Source organism: Orycteropus afer, unplaced genomic scaffold (genome assembly GCF_000298275.1).
Source record: "Orycteropus afer afer isolate SDZICR_OR568_19922 unplaced genomic scaffold, OryAfe1.0 scaffold00325, whole genome shotgun sequence".
Classification (NCBI taxonomy): Eukaryota; Metazoa; Chordata; class Mammalia; order Tubulidentata; family Orycteropodidae; genus Orycteropus; species Orycteropus afer.
In genome coordinates, this window is record NW_006921912.1 from 1,657,776 (window position 1) to 1,679,222 (window position 21,447).

Here is a 21,447-nt window from a genome sequence, read left to right on the forward strand (position 1 = left end):
TTATTTGTCGACCTTGGGCTTTTTAGCCTCAGCAGCCAGTAGCTGCCTGAGTGAAGAGATGCCTCTAGCTTCAGTGGGCCAGGAGCAGGAGGCAGAGCTGAAGCCCAGGGTCGAGGGGCTTTCACACAGCCCCTAGAGCCTGGCACTTTGAACTCAGACTTCCAGCCTCCAAACTATGAGGGAATAAACTTCTGTTTGTTCAAGTCATCCCATTTGTGGTGTATTCCTGTTAGAGCAGCACTAGGTAACCAGAGCATCATCTCTAGTAGATTATCGGTGGTAGAAGTAGAATGCTGTTTTTTCAGTGAAAAGAATGTTTATAAGTCTTCCCCGACCCTAAACACATACTCTCTTGTCTCAGTCTCCTGGTACCTAAGACATGACAGCCGGGGTCTGAGTCAAGGCTCAACACTAGACAGAAGGAGCAAATTTATTTGTAGTTTCCTCACATCATGTTGAATATTATAAAGGATGTGCATTTAGTTAGTCCAGACCTGCCCTCAGAGGACTCATTAGGGCAGTTACACAGGTAGCTTTTATGCTGCACCTCAACATTGCAAAGCCATCCCCTCTACTTTTTTCAAATTTGGAGTGTGTTTTCTGTTTTCTTGCATTCCTTTCCTGTCTTCAAATTGATCATGTCCCAGTTTCATAGTGGTATTAAGTATTAGTTTCCTTTGACTACTGTAACAAACTTCCATAAGCTCAGTGGCTTGGAGCAACACAAATTTATTATCTCACAGTTCTGGAGGTCAGAAGTCTGGAGTAGGTGTCAAGGCTCTGGAAGCTCTCACGCAGAATCTGTTTCTTTGCTTTTTCTGGCTTCTAGAGCCCTCCTTGGCATGTGGCCTTTTCCTCTGTCTTCAAAGCCAGCATGTAGCACCTTAATCGTCCTGACACACCTGCCTCCCTTTCATTTATAAAGAGCACTGTGATTACATTGGGCCTACCCTGACAATTCAGGATAATGTGCCCTTCTCAAAATCCTTAATTACATTTGCCCAGGTTTCAGGATTAGGGCACGGACATCTTTGAGAGCCATTATTCTGCCCACCACAACTCTAAGGGTCACATCCTTCTACCTTGCACCCACTCCCTACCCAACTCCTTGATGTACAGATCTGCCTCTTTATCTCCAATACCACTTGCCAATTCACAGGGTCTCCCCATGATGTGTTAAAAATTTCCCTCCCCCCATCCTTCCTCTTAGTAGTAGCCTCAGAGTGCTGAGATCTGTCAATAACTTTTTTTCCTTTCTTTTCATTACTTCATTCCAACCCCCACACCAGCCCAGCCCACCAATGGGTCTCTAAAGGAAAAATACAAAGAGTTACTGCTTTTTAATTACAAGTGCCACTGTAGCATATAGAAGGAAGAACACTTTAGGCTTAATTGAGACCAAATGTGAAGTTAAATTAAATGAATAACTAATTAATGTAATGCTCCTGCATTACCCCCATGTGAGTGCTGAGGCCCAAAGAAGGTAAGTACCAGGCCCCTGGTAAATAGTCAGTACCCAGGGCTGAGGTGGGGCAGGGACCTGGGAGGTAAGTGCAGAAGGGCAGATCTCATGGCTGGGGTTCCCCAACCTCTTATACCTACAGCCCAAGTCCTCATTTCTAAGGTCAGGCTCTAAACTCCCACAATGCTTTTGCCTATCTCCAACACCACATGTATCCGCTGGTATGAGACATCCACTTGTTCATTTTCCAGTCCTTCTGGTAGCATAGTGCTATTTGACTGCCAACAAGAAGGCTGGCAGTTCAAACCCACAAGCCACTCCTTGGAGGGAAGATTGGGCATCTACTTCCGTAGACATATGTTGTTGTTGTTGTTATGTGCCATCGAGTCAAACCCGACTCATAGCGACCCCTCCTTGGGTTTCCAAGGCAGTATCACTACGGAAGTAGGATTGCCCAACCTTCCTTCCGAGGAGTGGCTGGTGGGTTTGAACCGCCAGCCGTCTGGTTAGCAGGCAAGTGTCTTAGCCACTATGCTACCAGAGCTCCCTCCGTAGACATATACCACCTCAGAAACCCAAGGAGGGGTCACTATTATTACTTTTTTTAATGGCTAACATGTTACTCATTGGCGTGAGTCAGATCCAACTCATAGCAACCCCTCCTTGGGTTTCCGAGGCAGTATCACTATGGAAGTAGTTTGCCCAACCTTCCTTCAGAGGAGTGGCTGGTGGGTTTGAACCACCAGCCTTCTGGTTAGCAGTCTGGTTAGCCTTCTGGTTGGGCACTATGATTACATTGGGCCTACCCTGACAATGAGCTCCTACCTAATCTAATCACCCAAGTCCTAATAATTCTTCCTTCATAAGCCTTTCACATGTGTTTCTCCCATTGCCATGGGCCTCATCCTCCCTCCAGCCTCTATCCCTTTTTAGTTGGAACAATGAATGGTGCAACTTCTCAACTTGAATCACTATCTGTCTGTATTATTTCTTGTATTGTTTTTTAAACATAAAACATTTTCATATTCCTATCCTCTCACCCACCAGCCACTCCTCGGAAGGAAGGTTGGGCAATCCTACTTCCGTAGTGATACTGCCTCGGAAACCCAAGGAGGGGTCGCTATGAGTCGGGGCTGACTCAACGGCACATAACAACAACAACAACAACATCCTCTCCCCCTAACTAGATAAACTCTCCAAGGGCAGCAATGTGTTCAACACTCATTTGTTCCCTTTCACCACCATCATCTAGATGAAGAAACAGCTTAAAGCTAGTAAGTGGTGAAACAGGGGTAGAGAAGACATCAAACAAGCCAGTGGAGGAACAGTATCCCACTCCTCCTACTCTGACCTGTCTGCAGCAAAAAGACAAAAGTTGGAAGTGAAGAAACCTCCTCTCCTCTGCCTCCTTCCCAGGAAGCAGACTTGTGCACAGGCCCACATTGGACTCTACCATGGGATTATATCCCCATCTAGTGGCAAATGTAAGTAACAGCTTCTGAGGTAGTCCCACCAAAGCGAGGGTATCAGATCAATCTTGTGATCCTGAGAGAAGGCTTCATTAGAACTGGACATAACACCATGCACTATGGCTCTAGCCCTGGGGCTCTGAGGCCTTAGTGACTATCAGGCAATGCGAGACCAACCTATTTGTTATATCAGAGTATATACAACCCATATCACTCCTGAGGGATTTGAATCGGCTCATACAATGGCTCACAAAATGTCCCAGTTAATGTCATGGTTGTATCTTATATGGGGCTTTAAGTTCCCAGTTTTCTCTACGTGCTACATGTCATCTATTGTCATCATCAGCATTTCCACCCCTCCCTGTCCTGGTGAATGCCTATTATAAATCAGCCCCAGGCCACCAATACTGTGTCCTGGATGTCACTTCTAGCAACCCATGTGAGCCCATCTTGCTGTTGCTGTGTCATGCCCCAACAAGGAAAAACACAAGCACAGCTGGCAAAAGGAAATCTGTATTATTCTGACAGGCAACTTGAAGGATCAGACATAATGCCAAGAGCCAGCTTGGCAGGTAGCAATCCAAGTTTTGAGGTGTAAGGGGTACTTTCAGAGTAAGTACATCAAGCAGAAAATAAGGGTTACAGGGAGCTCCAAGCAAGTGCACATGTAACAGCTGCCGGATGAAGCACGCAGCTCTCTTGTGATTTGCCAGTCTTGTCACCGAGGCTCCTTGTGCTCAGGGTAGTCAGTCTCTGCATCTGTTTTCTACTCCTGTGCACATGGGCACTCAGGAACCACTTGCATTTCATTATCAGAAACGTATTACATGCACTAGTACTTTAAGTCATACTCTGCCTCCATCCACTGTCAGCACTGGCCCCAGAGGATTGGGATTAGGGTGAGGCAAGGGAGGCACTCACTGTCAGGGCCAGGCAAGTAGGGGTGAGTACATGCCCCTGTCTGTTCCTGCCCACCCTATTCCTGACCCTGAAGAATACAACAATAATACTTTAATCAAAATGAGTAAGAGGGACAGAGATTTAACATGGGAAGAAAAGATCCACCTTTTCCAGTCCTTAGCTCCATAGAACTTCTCCCTCCTGTCTTGGAAACTGAGCAAGGAGGAGGCTGAGCAAGATGGAGACAGCACTCAGCTCTGATCCCCATCCCTTCTGCTTGAAGTTCCCAGAGAGCAGGTCCTTTAATCTTCCATGTTTGGCAGTCCCCTCCCCATGGAGAATCTCCTAAAGTTCTAGCAGCCCACTGGGCTGGACCTGGCCGGCCTGGCCTAGCTGGTATTGGGTCAAGAAGCTTTGCCTCACCCGTCTGTGGAAGTAAGTGTCCATTGTCTCTCCCATGGGGAGCACTTTGGGGACCCAAGGGGGAATCCTTCGTGCTTCTCTCCCAGTACGGGCCTCAGAATTCTTTATACCTGAATGAAAAGGAGAGAGACAATAGAAGAGAAATTGAGAGACAGGTTAATAAGCTCCTACCCAAATGGTGGGGATGGGGAAGGTAGATCCCTAGGGTCACTTAATAACTGCCTTTCATTTCTCCTTTATTTCCTTTCCCCTCTTGACAGGGAATAGCAAGGTAGAATAACATTAACCTTAGGATGTTTATACCACATTTGGCAGCTATAAAAACAGTATCACATATTCTTTCTCATCTTGGCCTCAGCTCAACCCTGCCCAGGACTTAGGGATAAGTAACCCCATTTCTCACAGAAAGATGTGCAGGGTCAGAGACACTGGGGGATATGCCCAAGATCTTATAAGTGAGAGTGAGCAGTGAAGTCAGGACTGTCCAGGGATGTCTGGTTCCAAGCCTAGTGTGCTCTCTATTCTAGCCACTAATCCACCACATAATGGCCTTTCCATGGAGAAGTACTGGCTTAGGATGGCAGCAATACAAGGAACCCCACACCTCTGGGCTCAAATTCAAGTTCTGCCATGACTAAGTTCTGCATGACTAGCTGAAGGCCTTAAGCGTATCCATGATTTCTGAGCCTTAGTTCTCTCGTTGCTAAATGAGAATAAAAGTATCTACCTTTCAAGTTTGCTTAAAGGTAAGCTGCTAATATATCCTAAATCTCACTTGATTTCAGGCACAGATTAATTGCTTCCTAAATATTCATTCTTTTCCCCTTCCTGCTTCTTTTCTTCCCCTCCCAATGGCTCCTCACCCTGGCCTAGAAAAGCACAGGTGAAGGGACACAGAATCACATTGTTCCAACCTCCTGCCCTCCTCAAAGGCAGCCAAGTAGCCACTGTTAATGCCTCCTGTTCTCAGTTTTTCCCAGTAAGCCTGGATGATACCTTCCTTAAAGGAAGGTGCTTCCCAGATAGCATGTTGATCACCACAACCCCAGGAGGTTCTTCCTCACATTGACCATCTAGCCCAGGTCCACCACTCCAGCCACTTCGTCCAAAAGACTCCTGCTTAGAAGGAGAGCCAGAAAGGCCACTGAAGGAGGGGTTTCCAACCACCAGCTCCAGCACAAAGGCCCTGCCTCAGCCCTAAGCTATACATACCATCACACGATGCCCCCTCCCACCACTGGAGACAGAGCAGAGAGCACACCAAGCAGAGCACCAACACAATTAGAATTTGTTTCAGAGGCTTTGATTTGTATTTGCTTTTTTTCTGTTTACCCCAATCAGAGGGGGCAGATGACCTCGATTTCTGAACTTCAGAAGGCACTTGCACTTCACAGTCTGAGTTCAGAGGGAAAAATGCTTCCCTAGCCTCTGCCTCCTCTGTCCTGGGAGGACAGAGCCCTAATGCTGTCCCCAAGGGTGAGAGGCTGCCAACCTTTGTGGCATCTCAGACCCCATAGGAAAATTCCCAAGCACCATGCTCAGCTCGGGTTGAGAGTCCTTAGAACTGACCACCAAGAAAAAGAAAGTTGGAGAAATCACCCTAGAGGACAGAAGGTTTGCATGCAGGCCCTGCTCTAATGAGATATTAGCCAGGACTTGAAGAAAATACTCACAAAAGTCATGGGACTTGAGGAAAATACTATCGCGGGTGGGTTAGGGCCAGACTAGAGCTATGGAGACACACAGAGGACAATGGAGGACAGATTAGTGGGGCTGAAGGAGGCGATCCAGACAGCACACTCAGGGCCTGGCTCAGCTTCTCGCAATGGGGTTAGGGAAGCTGAGCATTTGTTTTGACTCTCATGGGAAGTGAGGGTGGGAGAGGTGGGGCTTCAGCCATCTGAGGCTCACCCTCTGCCAGCGCTCAGGGACGTCTTCCAGGCCAGAATCTCTTTGTATACCAACCGGCAGAGGAACTGTGGGGAAGAGGCACAGAGGGAAGAGAAGGCAACATTAGCATCCAGCACATAGTTCTCGATGTTAGGTGACCAACAGACCAATAGTTAGGAAAGAGGTGGGCACACAGGTTCATTTGGTGGGGCATCCCCATGGGAGGGTAAGTGGTTCTAAGCAAAGGGCAGCTGCTTTCCTAGTCCCAGAACTTGCCTGGCCGATGCTTGGACCTCTAGGGTTCTAGCTCCCCAGTACGTATCTGTGTACCCCAATAACTCTTACCAAGCAGGCCAGGATATCAGCCAAGATAAGCATGTAGAAGACATTGTTCCAGCCTGTGGGGGAAATAAGTCCAGCCAACAGAGGCCCCAGGGCTGCACCTGTGTGGAGAACAACCCATGAGATGGATCAAAGGAGGACCCTGGCTCTCCTAGCCTATAGGAGCGCCATGTCCAGGGGTCTTCCCAAGGCAAGGCTCAGGCTTGGTTACCAAGGGAAGCCAAGCATGAGAGTCACAGACCTACGGAGCCAGTGCCATCAATGATGGCTGAGACAGTGGAGAGCGCCTTGGCATTGCCCTTCAGGCTCTGGTGAGTGCCCTAGGAGAGAGCAGAGCAGGAGACCCAGCTAAGCCACAGCACTGGGCAGGACTGGGTCTGAAGAGGGGCAGTTTGGGCAAGGAGGCCACTGGGACTTGAGGTCAAGAGGAAAGAGAGGGCCTGAGGTAGATTCTGAAGGACTTTGAAGATCTTGACTCTGCAGGTTGCCCTGCAGAGAATGAAGGCAAAAGAGGGGGGAGGGAAAAGATGCTGGGAAAATAGGCCCGGAAACAGAAGCCCTGACCTCCAGTCCACCCCACCCCACCCCTTCGAGGTGGCCCAGCTCACCAGGTCAGCTGAGACCGCAGTGGTGATGAGTGCATACGGACCATTGACCAGGGCCCCACAGATAATCAGCATGACTGGGGCAAAGACAGTACAGTCATCATGAGAGGCCACCACAAGATCTGCCGCAAAGCAGGTGAGTACTCCCAGGCATCAGGCTTGAGAGTGTCCACTTCCCAGTCTCTCCCCCTGATGTCCCAACCCAAGTTCAAAGGCCCCACCAAGGCTCAAAAGGTGGAGAAGAAGAGTGACCTTCCCATGGTTTGGCAGAACCTGAAGCTTACTCCTTACCTATGGAACTGGTCATCCCACTTTGCCCAATGTGGTTGTACAGAAACATCTAAGGAGGGAGTAAAGAGGCAATCACAAGTAGGCTCGGCCAGGTGCTGCCCTTACCAGACTGTGGCCAAAAGTCTGGAACAGCCCTCTTCCACCCTGTCACCTCAGAGGCTACCTTATTCCTTTTCCCTTCATGCCAGGCCACTTGATGCTTTTTTTTTCTTTTTCCCAAAACATTTTCTCTCATTTATCACTTCAATCTCTTAGTTTTTTCTTGGTCAAGAAGTTTAGGAGCTGGTCTTCCTCTGCTCTACCAAAGCCAAATAGTCACTCATCTGTTTCCAAAACGCTTCTGGCTCTCTTCCTGCCCCTCTGCTGATCTCTCACTTCTCCCCAGTTGTGAACATACATGCACACACTCAGGGAAACAGGCATGTGGGTCCATGCCTAGGTGCATACATTGTTCAGGCCCACAGACACACGCATGCACACATACTCATTTTGTCCTGATACGCACCATAGGGGCAGCCAAGATGAGCATGACGCAGCAGGTGGTGGCCCTGCCATTGGTGTAGTCAGAGACAAGCCCTGCCATGATGCCACCTGGAACACATATCCCATTCACATGCTACCACCCCGGGTGGGACCACAGCCCTCCCACCCACCATGTGCCCCATGCTTGGCCCTGTCACCCTGCCCAGCGTCATCCTAGGCCTGGGCATCGAGAGGCAGCAGAGTTTCTTGCTCTCCAGCCCTCCCCTTACACCCATGAGAAGACCAACACACAAGGGGTGATTTTCTTAGGGCCATCCAGTCAGGCAGGAACGGAACAGAGAAAGAAGCCAGAAGTCCTTTTCTCCCTGGTAACACCTCCCCAGGTGAATCTCATTGGACCTGTTCCTTTTTTTCTGCAGCCACAACAGTACAGGGGGATGCAGCAACTGCTAGCAGAGCAGGAAAAAGCCTCACCCATAATGCCACCAACATCGAAGAGCGTAGAGAGGTCCCCAGACTCCTTGGCATTAAAGTGAGCTGTGGAGAACACAGAGGTGCAGTCAGACCTGGGGCTCGGGCAAACATCCTGGCCAGAAAGTTCCCTTCAAAGCATGTAATCTAGTTCCAACCCTCTTTCAGAGGACAGAGCAAAGGACCAGCAGAAGACCCTGGCTCAAGACCCTGACTCAAATAGTGAGTCTGTGGCAGTTTAGGACCAGAGTCCTTCCTGGCTCTGCAACTAGTACTACCCTCTTCCCCTATAGGAGGACCTTGGCCCTGGAATAGCCTTTCCTCTCAGTAGCACAGGATCAAGCCCCTGAGAACACGGGCCCACTGACCATCTTTCCTGGAGAGCTGAACGGCTCCCACTAACCTTCTCCCCCCGAGCCCTATACCAGCCAGCCTTCCTGCTCTGCTCTTGACCTATCAGCAGCCTCCACTTCAGAAGGTCTCCACATCTATTCTAGGTCTCTTCCACTAAACAGACCCTGGAAGGAGACTTGCAGGGCAATGGGGACTTCAGGTCCCAGGCCTTGGTTCTAGATTTAGAAAAAGGAATGTCTAGAAGCTGGAATTGTAGCCCAGCCCCTAACATGACTCATACTCTGAAGTCAGCACCAAGGCCATGAAACAAAGAGTCACAGTTACTGGGAACTGCCTGGTGCTCTACCACTATCTGAGAGTCCCCTCTGTACAGCTGTGGAGCAAGTTACAGCTTGAGATGTGGTCATGAGTAATCACCACAGTCTCCTGTTCAGAGCAAGTGTATGACAAACAGCCTGTGCCTCCCACAGCCCTAGATGTGAAGTCTTTAGGCCTGGCAGAGCGTTGAAGCTTGAGATCTGGAGGTGAAGGAATGAAGCCACTCCTTGTAGAATTATGCTACCTATGGAAAAGCAGAGACCTAAGCCAGGTAGACATTAAACCCCCTTTTTCAACCACAAGAGTGACCTCTCATCTTTACATCCTGGGCCCTGGACAGAGAAAGATGCACAAGGGGGCAGACACCCAGCTTGTTTCAGCAGACCCAGGCACAAAGGGTTGCAGCTGGGCTACAGGGAGTGGGGTAGCTCAAAGGCTCAAGGAATTCCTGGAGATATTCAAAAGCCAAACCATTTCCAGCACCCAATCTCAAAACTCCCCATCTATGAACCGAGAATCTAGACCAGGACATGAAACTAAAGGCTAGAGGAGAGGACAGGGAGATTGCAGAAGCCAGCACTGTGTCCAATCCCCACTCCTGGCTGGGGAGGGGAGGTGGCTGGAGCAGTACAAGATTTACTGTTTTCAGCTGCCATCAAATCAGGCCCTGACTCACAGTGACCCCATGCACAGTACAATGAAAACACTGTGCCACCCCCATGATGGGTTGCAGTTCGGATTGTTGTGATCCATCGGGTTTGCACTGGCTGATTTTCAGAAGCAGATTGCCAGGTTTTCCTTCTTCATCTGGAAGCTCTGCTGAAACATATTCAGCATCATAACAACATGCAAGCCCCCAGTGACAAATGGGAGGTGGCTGTGCATGAGGTGCAGTGGCTGGCAGTTGAAGAGTCTACCATGGAAAGTGAAAATTCAACTGGTTTAGCTTCCCATTTAAAAAGTCTCCTTTGAGCTTTGCAGGAATCCTGTCCATATACTGGAGTCACATGTACCACCATGGCGGTAAGTCCTGTACTTACCCACATTGAAGATGTAGAGGGGCAGCCAGTAAAGGAATGTGTAACTGACCAGCTTGGCAAAGAGCAAACACAAAGAGAATTCTATCACGCCCTGTGGAGCAAACCGGAGGGCATGTTGAAAAGGGTACCTCAGCACCACTCAGTAATTCCCATCACCTACCACATAGAGCAACCTCCAATATATTGTTGTTGTTGTTGTTATGTGCCGTCGAGTCGGCCCCGACTCATAGCGACCCCTCCTTGGGTTTCCGAGGCAGTATCACTACGGAAGTAGGATTGCCCAACCTTCCTTCCGAGGAGTGGCTGGTGGGTTTGAACCGCCAGCCGTCTGGTTAGCAGGCAAGTATCTTAGCCACTATGCTACCAGAGCTCCCCTCCAATATATACTCAATCTAAATAAAATCAGTGTGCCTGCTACTCAAATGCAAGTTGAGCCTCCTTCAAGCAAGGTAAGCCTTCCAGATTACCCTCCCCAACTGCTACCCACCCTGAGCATCTCTAGCAAAGAAATCCTGAAAATCACAGATGATTCTGCTGCCTGTGCCCTCCCTGTTATCCACCAGAAGACCTGAGAGCCTCTCTCTTCCTCTGTTCCCACACTTCTCACCGGGATCCGTAGTGCCCCAAAGAAGCTGATGGCAGCAGGCTTAACACTTGGTTCCTTGGAACACCTGGTGGGAGTTTCCAAGCTGCTTTCTCTGTCTGAGTAGGAGCTATGTGCAGGGTCCTCAAGGTTGTCCTGGTCCTCTCCTGTACCACTCTGAGAAGAAGAGATGAACCCTTTTAGTGGGGCCAGTACTACCTCCCACCTGGAGGGGCAAACTCATGTGAGAGAGGTGGGTCTCTTGAGCTGGAAGAGGGACAGGGCTCTGGGGGGAGGGCTTACCTCCTGCGGGCCCATTGGGTTGTGGGGGAGCCAGCCCAAAGGCCTGTGAACTAATTGTGGGGCCAGTACTCCCTTCCCTAATTCTCCATCTCTCTCTGGGACCCATTCTAGATGGAGGAAGAGGGCAGGGCAGAGCTGGGAAGGCTCACACTCACATGATGTTGAGGAGGGCTGCAATCCACATCTTCTGGGTCTGAAAGAAAACCCTGTTAGAAACTTCTGGGGGTCAGGAGGCTAGGTTTCTAGGCCATGTCTTCTTAAACAACAGGCTCTATTACCACTACCCTTTGGGTCTCAGTTTTCTTACGTACACAATGAATAATACCTGACCTTGCAGATTCACAAAGCAGTCAGAAATTGTGGACGAGAACAGCTGTCCACCAAGTGTAAGAAATTATGTACTGTAAGAATGCACCTTTGACTCTACCTTTCCCTCCTCATCCCTCTCGGATTGAACTGACGATGGTCCAGGCAGTTTAACTACGTTATCTCACTTTAACTGTCAAAAATCATACAAAGCAGGTATATTATTCTTGTTTTACAAATGAGAAAACTGAGGCTCAGGGAAGTTAAGTGGTTTGTTCAGAGTCACATGGCTAGTCCTCCACCTCCATAACCATGATCTTTCCACTATATCCAGTTGCTTTCTCCCAGAAACCAGGGAGAGGAACTCTGAGGCTCAACTATGGTGTCTGTGGGAAGGGAGAGATCCAGGAATTGCATCTGAACTCACATTCAATGAGAAAGAGGAAGGTAAAGATGCCAATGGCAGTGATAATGATACCAGGCACGACAAAGGACAGGCCCCACTGCTCATTCACCCAGAGGCCGGCAATGAGGGAGCCCAGGATGTTGCCCACAGATGTGTGGGAATTCCAGACGCCCATGATGAACCCCCGCCTGAAGGGGAAGAAACAACGGGGAGAAAAGAAAAAAGTAAGAGGAGATTAATATATTTCATAGCAACTGCTTCAGCCAAGATCGAAGATCTGGCTGCCTGCAGCTTCCCCTGAGGCACCATGAGATTCCTAACGCCCCAAGAGGTATAAGCCAAGTTCAAGTCCAAGTCCAGGAGTAGAGAGAGCTTGACTGATGTCAATAGCTCCAGCAAGGCCAGGGATCCCAATTCCCATATCCACTCCATTCCTTGCCTCCTCCCCAGCAAGCAACACAGAGGGTTTCCGAACAGCACCACTCATGTACACTTGGGGGCCCGGGACACTCCACCCACTTTCCTCTCTTGTGCCCACTGATCTTACTCTAAAGCTGTGATCCACAACCCAGGAATATGTTGCCCCCGAGGGGACATTTGGCAATGTCTGGAGACGTTTTTATTGTCACAACTGGGGACTGCCACTGGCATCTCGTGGGTAGATGCTAGTTGCTGTTGTTGTTATGTGTCGTCGAGTCGGACCCGACTCATAGCGACCCCTCCTTGGGTTTCCGAGGCAGTATCATTACGGAAGTAGATTGCCCCATCCTGCTAAATATACTACAACACAACAAAGAATTACCCAGTCCATAGTGATGAAATTAAGCAACCTTGCTCTAAAGCAACTTTTTTACACAAAAGCCAGTCCAAGGAAAAGAAGAAAAAATAATTTTATAGGTTTCATTTTGTCTTTATTCAAAATTGAAATTCCTCTAAGTAAGTTTGCCTAGATGAAAACCTTGTCATTGAGAAAATTAGCACAGCTTTTAAACCACTAAAATGTTTATACATGTGAGAATCAGCAAGATGGAGGTGGCTTTCTAGTCTTTCACCCTAAAGTTACATTAGGGGACAGGGGTGACTTGCTGACTAGCTCCAGTCCTCCTGGGGCACTTCCCACTCTTCGTCCCATTTCACACTCACCTTCCCTTCCCAAACCAGTTGCCCACACAGGTCACCACGGAAGGCCAGCCTGTGGTCTGGACAAGTCCATTACAGATCTGCAGGGAGAAAGGAGGTGGGGGTGGGCACAGGCTTGGGCCATGCTGCCAACTCCCCGCTCTGACCTCTGCTGGGTTGCATTAAGGACCATGTGGAGGGGCCCTCCACACACCACACCACATACCTCACCCTTACCTCATGCACATGCACACACACACCCTAATGTCACAAGCTGATTTCTTCTCTAGCCCAAGAGCAGAGACCAAGCCTTTCGTGGACCTACAGTGATCTCAGGGTGGTGACCAGTTCAGACTTGCTGAGCAAATAAATGCAGGAATGTCGGGATTGGAAAAGGAAGACCAGGGGTAGTATGACAGAAGGTGCTCTTGACTGGGAACCAATAGCTCAAGTCCCAAATTTGCTATAACCAGGGGGTAGGACAGGACTAACAGTCTCTGAGGCCTTTTTTGTGACTAGAACAATGGCCAGAGTGCAAGATGAGAACTATACCTGGATGAGCACAAAGTACCAGAGCATGTGAATGTTCCAGAAATATCCCATGCCAAAGAGTGAGGTGAAAAGGCCACTGAGCAGCATTCCAGCCGACAGGTAATAACGGATGGGGAGTCGCTCCCCAAAAATCCCACTGGAGAGAGAAGTGGATTTATGGTTAATCTCTGCTATCTTCACCCATCTCTCTACCATCTTCGTTCTTCCTCCACCACACAGCATTGAAATTGCTCTGGCCAAGGTGACCACTACTGGCCTCTTTGTAGCCATATCTCATTCACCATCTCAGTCCTCCACTTAACAGATGTCTCTGCTTTATTTGAAACTGATGACCTCTCTCCTTGAAATTCACCCTCCCTGGCCTCCATGACACTCCCATTGCCATCAAGTCGATTCCAACTCATAGTGACCCTATAGGACAGAGTAGAACTGCCCCTATAGGGTTTCTAAGGCTTTATGGAAGCAGACTGCCACATCTTTCTTCCATGGAGTGGGTTTGAACTGTTGACTTTTTGGTTAACCCTGCACCACCTGGGTTCATTTTCCATGACATTACTGTTGCATATTTCCCCCTCTTTGCTGACCATTCTGTCTCACTTACTTTTCCTTCTGGGCAGTCTATTCAACTATTTTAAAAAGCCATTTTATATGGGTTCTGACTACCACCTACATATTGAATTCAGAAGAAAAGCCCAGTGATCTACTTTGGAAAAATCAACCACCGAAAATCTTGCAGACCACACTTCTACACTGACACCCATGGGGTCAACATGAGTTAGATTTGATTCAATGACAACTGGTTTGCTTTTTTTCCCCCAGTATATTAAATACCCCCAACTTTATATCTATAGGGAGCTCTAGTGGTACAGTGGATAAGGCATTTGGCTACTAATGAGACGGTCAGCAGTTCAAACCCAACAGCTGCTCCATGGGAGGAAGATGAGGCATAAAGATTACATAATCTTCCATAAAGATTACAACCTTGGACATTCTATGGGGGTTGCTATGAGTTGGAATTGACTCAATGGCAGTGGGTTTGGTTTGGCAGTTTATATCTTCAGTCCTCATCTCTTCCCAGAGCTTCAGGAACATATCCAGATGTCTTCTGGGAATCTTTATGTGGATACCACCCCCCCAAAAGCATTCTAAATTTAACAGTCCAACCTTGAATGCCTCTTCTTTCCCCTACCCAGCCCTTCTTGAGCCCTTTATCTGAATCAATGGCATTACTATGCACTGACCACTCAAGCTAGAACCAGAGAGCTTCCTCAGTCTCCTCCCTCTCCTTCCCACTCCTCACATTAAACCTCCAAGACCCATGCATTCTACTTCCTAAATATTTCTCCAATGTGCCAGCTCTCTTCCATCCCTATTACCACTGTTCTAACTCAAGCTCTCTTCAAAGCTCACTGGGGCTCTTGCCAAAGTGGTTCCTTAGTATGACAGTCCTGCTCTCCTCAAATCTATCTCCATCCTCACCCTCAGAGTGATCCACCTTAAATGTGAATCTGAATAGGACATCTTTGCATCAAACCCTTTGATAGCTCCTCTGTACCCACAGCATGGCATGTGAGACTCTTGGCAAACAACCTCATCCTCTAGCCCTATCTTCTGCCACAACCTCCCTCAAATTTTGCACTTTGGTGAACCTGTAATAGTTTGTCCCATAGATCACACTGCTTCACATTTGCATAACTTTACTTTCACTACTCCTTTTTCTTGTCTTTTTACCTGCTCCTGCTAAGCCTAATTCCTCTTCTCAACTCAAGTACCATCTCCATTATCAGTTCACTAGCCCCTTCTCCCTAGTCCCAGCTTGAACTAAGTGACTACCTCAAAGCCCCCAGAGCATACTACAAAGCACCTCTGTCAAAGAGGTAGTTAGCTGCTCAGTCACCCCTATTAGGCCAGGAGCCATTTGGAGGCAGTACGCTGCCTTCCTTATCTTTGATCCCTGACAATGAACACAAGCTTGCTATGCAAATCCATGCTGGCTGCACTAATGTGAGCACAGGACAAGATGGGGTTTACATAGCTTTCTCTGCTCCCAGAATCATCCTCAAGGGATCCCAGCCCAATGCAAACTGTATTCTATCCACACTCACTAACACTGTTATCTAGGTCAACAAACTCACAAACAGCATCCAGAAAAATCTGCTGAAAGTGGGGGTATGCCACATTGAGGAGCAGTCTCAGTGAGCATGCTACAGGAGTAAAGATGGCTGTGGGCTGATAGTATGTGCACAAGTGTTGGTCTCGTTTCCATCTGAGAAGCCATCAGCTTTTTCACTTCAAACCCCAACCCCCTGGCTGCCCAAGTTAGTCAAAGAGGGGCAGTAGCTTGATTCTCTGACCCTGGCATGGTCCCCAGCTTGGCCCCTCTCATTACCTGATAAACATGCCGATGGCATAGGCCACAAGGAAGGCATTGTCCACAGCCCCCAGTAACTCCTTGTAGTTGTCATTGTCTGAAAAGAGGGGAGAGACAGAACACTGGCTGTTTGGCTACCCTGCAAGAAGCCCTCCCTGGCTCTGGATAACCCCTTCCTGGAGAAATGGGAAGGGGAGTTAGGAAGAGCAACTTGCTCTGTTCTTACCAAATGGAGCCCAACTGCACCACGTAGTATCATTGATAGTATGAGAGTCATTGATGGGCTTGATCAGGTCAGAACAGTTCTGGTGCAGACGACTCTGGACAGGCAATGGGATGCATAGGCAGAGGTCATCTCATCATATCAGAGCCCCTCAGGCCCAAGAGGAGCAAGCAACCTCCTACCCAACTATACCAGGCTACTACTCCCCCTCACCAGACCACACTCCTTCCTGTTGGCACCTGCTTCCTGCAGGGACTGACCAGAGGGTGAAGTGGTCATATCAGACCCCTTGGTGAAGGACAATAGGAGTCCATGAGTACAATCCATACAGCCCAGAGTTCCTATTATCTTATTCCACTCATATCACTACCACCTTAGTGGAAACTTTTTCCCAGGGAAAACTTCCTGGGAAAAGAACTGCTAACAGTGAGATCTGCCAGGGTGAAGGAACAACCATGGTAGGGGATGAGGATGATTATAGGCTGAGTTCTAGATCATTCTACAAAAGGGTGTTTCTGCTGAGCCCACCATCTCCTGTATCCAACCTTACCACCACCCCAGCCTCACTTTGATAACACTGATGGGCTTCCTGGACATGTGGTAACAGGTATAAATGAGGAAGGTGAGCAACAGGATGAAGCCTCGGAACCTGCAGGAAAAAGTAGGTATCCGGGTTAGCAGGAGGGCAGGCCCACTGTTCCACTAGTGCCCATGCCAGCAGCCCCAAGACCTCAGCCCTACCAACTCTTTACCATCAGGCTCTCCTCCAGACACAAGTTCCTTGAGGTAGAGACCAAGGGGTGGGGGGTAGGAACAAATGCCTAGAGGCCAGGGTGTTCAGGAGGCCCTATATCCCTGGTCCCAACCCCAGAGGCCCCAGCACCCTGCGTGAGTACCTTGTCCTGCTCTTGCTACCTCCCATCATCTCTACTTTTCTTTGGCCTCACTAATGTAGGAATGTCTGTATGTATGTGTGTGTGTGCGAAAGAACGATAATGATGGGTGCAAGGTTGTTGTTGTTGTTGTTGTTATGTGCCATCGAGTCGGACCCGACTCATAGCGACCCCTCCTTGGGTTTCCGAGGCAGTATCACTACGGAAGTAGATTGCCCCATCTTCCTTCCGAGGAGTGGCTGGTGGGTTTGAACCGCCAGCCTTCTGGTTAGCAGTCAAGTGCCTTAGGCACTATGCTACCAGAGCTCCCAAGGTTGTTAGAATGATTGAAAAAATATCAGAAACAGTGAGGGAGGGTGGATGGGAGCCTGAAGTGGGAGAAGGGTCTGTCTTTAGTGTGAGATCAATACTCTTCTTATGCTTAGAATACTACAGAAACAGCACTTTTGGGGGGCAGCCATTTAGAGCAGAGGCTGGACCATAGTCAGAAATGAGTCAACAGAGGGAGAGCTGCTGACTGAGCCCAAGTAAAGTCCATTCCACTGGACAAAGATCATTCTTTCCATCTGTGGCTCACATATCACATGTGCCCCTCCCACCCCTCACCCCTCCTCATCCCATGTCTGGTTCTGACAGGGAAAGAACAGTGCAGCCTGACACCACTCAAAGTTTCCACTGCACCCCCAACCCATCCCCTTTTCCTGAGTATCTGGGGAGGGCCCTTCATTGCTCTGCTGAATCACTGTCTGCTTCCCCAGCAAAGCATCAGCTGAGCCAAGTCAGCAGCTAGGAGGCCCATGGAAAACAGACATCAGCATGGACCCCCAGCCCAGGAGAAAGGGCCAGGCATTAGGGAAGTTCAGAGCCTTGGCTTAAGGCTTCCTAGGATCCATGAACCTAAGGCGCAGAACAAAAGATTCTTTCTAGGAATCTGCTGCCAAGGCTCCTACCTGTGAAATAAAGGGGCATTTCAGCAAAGCCTGAATCTGGATTGAATTTAGGCCCCTTCTCACTCCACCCCTGGACATGAGGAGCAGCTTCCTGCCTGGGTTTTCTGTCTCCATTCTCATTGTTGCCCCACGGCTTATTTTCTTATGTGAATAAAGTCACTTATAGCACCTCCTCCATTATCTTACTTAAAATTTGTCAATGGCTCTCCATTTCATTAAGAATGAAGTTCTAACCCTTTAGTCTGGAATTCATGCTTCTGTATGAGCTGGCCTCTCACTACCAGTTCCAGAAGGTGTACAGGTTGATCTCAGAGGTTTTCTGGGGATTTGAGTTCAGCAGGGAAGCTGGGGTTATTCTGAGTGCCTGCTTGCGGTGACTGGCATTGGCAATCTTGGAGGCAGTAATGTTTTCTGGGTCCTATGAATGGGCACATGGCTGTACACACCTAGTTCAAGGACTTTAGAATCTGGGAGAAAATTCCTTGAGAGAATTTGGAGAGAGAACTCAGCAGGCCTACTGCAAAGAGCAGTAGGTGGAAGAAAACTGCAGCCTCACCAATTATACCAACCCAGTGCCCTGCCCAGGATGCTGCCTGGTCCAGTGCAAAAGCCAGTGCCTGGTTAGAAAAGAGAGTTCCCTGGCTAATTTACTGTGGGACCTAAAGTAAACCTCTAAACCTTTTCTGGCTCTGGTTTCCTCACCAGTTACACATAGATGAGAGCACCAATCCTATCTACCCCACGAGACAGGTAAATGAGCCTCACCTCAGGCCCTGGTTGTGCACCCCTCACAAACCCAGGGCTCAGCTGAGCCTACCTTGGTCAACAATGTGGATGGCCTGAGGCCCTTGCCTGCCTGTTGGCCACAGAACACGAAGACCGAATCTGATTATCTCTGGATCTAAAAGATCCCAGGGGACCATAGCCCCATTGTGGCCCCTGCTTGTGACTGTTCTTTCCCGACAGTGTGATTCTTGCTGCTGTGGAGCTCTGATAGTGACCAGAAAGTCAGGCTACAATTCAGCAGACATGCTAAGTGCACGCAGGAGCTAGTCAGAGCTAATGACAGGCCTGGAGGTAAGGCCTGGCTCCCAGTAACTCTCCTTCTCCACCACTACTTGCCACTCGGATGGCTTCATGTCCAAGCCCCAGATCCTTGTCTTCCCATGTGGGAGCTCCAACCACCCTTACCTGCTTGTGGTACTAGGCTCCCTTCCTATCTGCTCCATGTCCCTTTAGTCTGTAGTCCTCTCACTCCCAATCCTGGGTAAAAAGAGCTGCACCCACTTCTGACATCTGATTCTCTTTGGCGGAACAGGACTGCCCACCCACTCCCTCACATGCTCCCCTGGCGCTGTCTGCCATGTTTCAGGCACTAAGCAGGAGACGTTGTAAGAGGAGTCTCTTCATTCCTGGAGCTTAGAGGTCAGGGGGCAGAGGGGTGGCTAAAAGGTGTGTAATAGTGCCATAAGAGAGGAAAGCCCTGGGTGACATGGAAGCACAAAGGAGGGACCGTGAGCCCAGCCATGATAGGAGTAGCATCCGGAAAGGGTTCCTGCAGGTGAGGCTTTAGCTGAGTCTTCAAAACAAACAAGTGCTGGCCAAACTTACCAGGTAGGCAGGACAATGTACCCGGGAGCAGGAACAGCAAGTGCAAAAGCACAGAGGCATGAAATCACACTACCTGTTTAGGGAACTCTAAGTAGCACGGGATAGCTGGAAGGTGGGACGCAGCCAAGTGCAGAGGGAGAGGTAGCTGGGAAGAGGCAGAGGGCTTGGAGTTAGAGTCTCTCTTGAGGGTGATTGGAAGACACTGATGGGACCTGGAATTTTCTACATCAGGGAACTCTGACACCCTTCAGGCTAAGCCAGGTGGAGACCCAGAACTTCACTCTGTTGATTGTTTTGGAAGTTACAGACAGATTTCCTCACTGAAGAGTAGGGCCAGCTTCCTGTGCCTTTCTGACCCTATAGCCTCTGCCTGACCACACAATGGCAGCATCATAGTGGGACCCTATGGTGTGTTTCAGGGAGGTGATGTCCATGAAAGAGCAAGGATCTCAGAGTCAAGCAAAGCCTGGTTTGATTCCTTAAACTTGTTTCCTCATCTGAAAACCAGTTTGTCACCTTTCTCATAGCGCTAGTGACATTACTGAGATGCTACTAACATAGTTCCTGACACCCAGTAGGCACTGCAAAATGACAGCCAGTGTCATTTCTGGTTTTTTAGATGAGGATGAAGAGCTGGGAGGGGAGAGCAGGGAGGGGCAGGCATCTGAGGTGTTCTCCTGTGGTGAGTGGGGTGGGAGTGCCACCACACGCCCTGGGGGTTGGGGGCTCCAGGCCCTAGGTCACCTAGAGGGTAAGGATTTAGAGGTCAACACAGCCCTCTAGGTCTAGATGAGTACAGCATGTCCCTGAGGCTACTAGGGCCCTCACCTTGCCTAGGGTTGGGATCCAGGTGCCCATGGCCAACTGCCCTGCTAAGGCTTTCCCACGGTTTCCCTCTAGAGCTGACAGAGAGGGATGAGCAGAGGTCCACACTGACATCCTGACCTGCAAGATCCCTGATCTGTGAGATTCCAGCCTGGCGACTCTAGTATCCTGGTCTGGCCGCCCTTTCAGCTCTGACTTCTGGCCCCCATAGAAAATTTGACACTCAGGATACTAAGAAAGCAAAAGATTTGTGATGCCCAGGGCCTGGGGTCCTCAACTGTGCTGTATGCTAGGTACATCCTCGAGGACCTCCTGCCTGGACTCTGGGTAAAACCAAGATTCAGGTTTGATGCAGGGGTGCAGAGGTGATGAGCCCAAAGCCATACAGCTGGTTTGCAGAGCACACTTGAATTCAGGCCCCTGACTGAGTCCACTGCTCATCCCACTCCACTTTAGCATCTGCTCTGCGGTGCCACAGTTCAAAGGGCTACCAAGCCCACAATGCCTCACAGAAATGACAGCAGCACACAGAACCACAGGTTTCACTTCTTCTCTCCCAGTCCCTCCCTCCTCCATCAAGAGGCCCCAGCAGGGGAGCAGGGGATTCTTCAGACAAAGCTGGGTCTGGCCTAGCTGGCTCTAGGGTAACTGAGACAGGATAGCAGCCCAGGTCCTGGGCCAGGCTGCAGGCCAAGTGCCAAGGGATAACATACGGAACAAGGCCCCCAGATTGTTCCAGGTAGGGCTGGCTGCCCTGTGACTCTCTTGAGTCTTCATTAGCAGGATATGTTACTTCTTAGAGTCCCACTTCCCCTCAATCAATACCAGTTACTGAATAACCAGGTCAGATAGAGAGGTGAACTACCTATCTCTTAACTATTAGCTGAGGGTCCAATATATTATTTTGAAGGGTCACGATAATGCTTTTATTGACGTTGTTAAGACTTTGCACTGGGAAGGCTTCTAGTAGGAAGCAAGGAACAGTGAATCCTGAGAGGAAAAAAAAAAAAAAAACCCTAAAGGACTCATTATTACTCATACATACATACATACAACAAAAGGCAATAGAGAAACAGCACAGCAGAGGGACAGTAACCATAGGAGAGGGTGGGAGCAGGTCCCCTTTCCCTAGTGGCTTCCTTAGCCTGTGTTGTACCAAGTCAGTGCCCCAGCCCCTGCATCCTCCTTCCTTGCTTTGTAGCCACATTGCTGATGGTCCCCACCCCCAGGTAAAGCCTGTGGGGACTTAAGCTGACC

General features: G+C 49.2%; 1 protein-coding gene across 1 annotated transcript in view; it reads right to left on the bottom strand.

Annotated features, from left to right (window-relative positions):
• Positions 1-5,953: 5,953 nt before the first annotated feature.
• The window catches only part of SLC37A2 (solute carrier family 37 member 2), a 29,107-nt gene continuing 13,613 nt past the window's right edge, over positions 5,954-21,447 (bottom strand). The window contains exons 2-18 of the mRNA XM_007952110.1: positions 16,479-16,560; positions 15,915-16,008; positions 15,707-15,785; positions 13,318-13,453; positions 12,790-12,866; positions 11,668-11,834; positions 11,090-11,127; positions 10,656-10,808; positions 10,049-10,139; positions 8,340-8,402; positions 7,888-7,973; positions 7,383-7,431; positions 7,095-7,168; positions 6,728-6,806; positions 6,490-6,587; positions 6,166-6,230; positions 5,954-5,984 (exon numbers count right to left, since the gene is read on the bottom strand). Coding sequence (XP_007950301.1) covers positions 5,954-5,984; positions 6,166-6,230; positions 6,490-6,587; positions 6,728-6,806; positions 7,095-7,168; positions 7,383-7,431; positions 7,888-7,973; positions 8,340-8,402; positions 10,049-10,139; positions 10,656-10,808; positions 11,090-11,127; positions 11,668-11,834; positions 12,790-12,866; positions 13,318-13,453; positions 15,707-15,785; positions 15,915-16,008; positions 16,479-16,560 — 1,462 coding nt within the window. The remainder of the gene's footprint in view (positions 5,985-6,165; positions 6,231-6,489; positions 6,588-6,727; positions 6,807-7,094; positions 7,169-7,382; positions 7,432-7,887; positions 7,974-8,339; positions 8,403-10,048; positions 10,140-10,655; positions 10,809-11,089; positions 11,128-11,667; positions 11,835-12,789; positions 12,867-13,317; positions 13,454-15,706; positions 15,786-15,914; positions 16,009-16,478; positions 16,561-21,447) is intronic.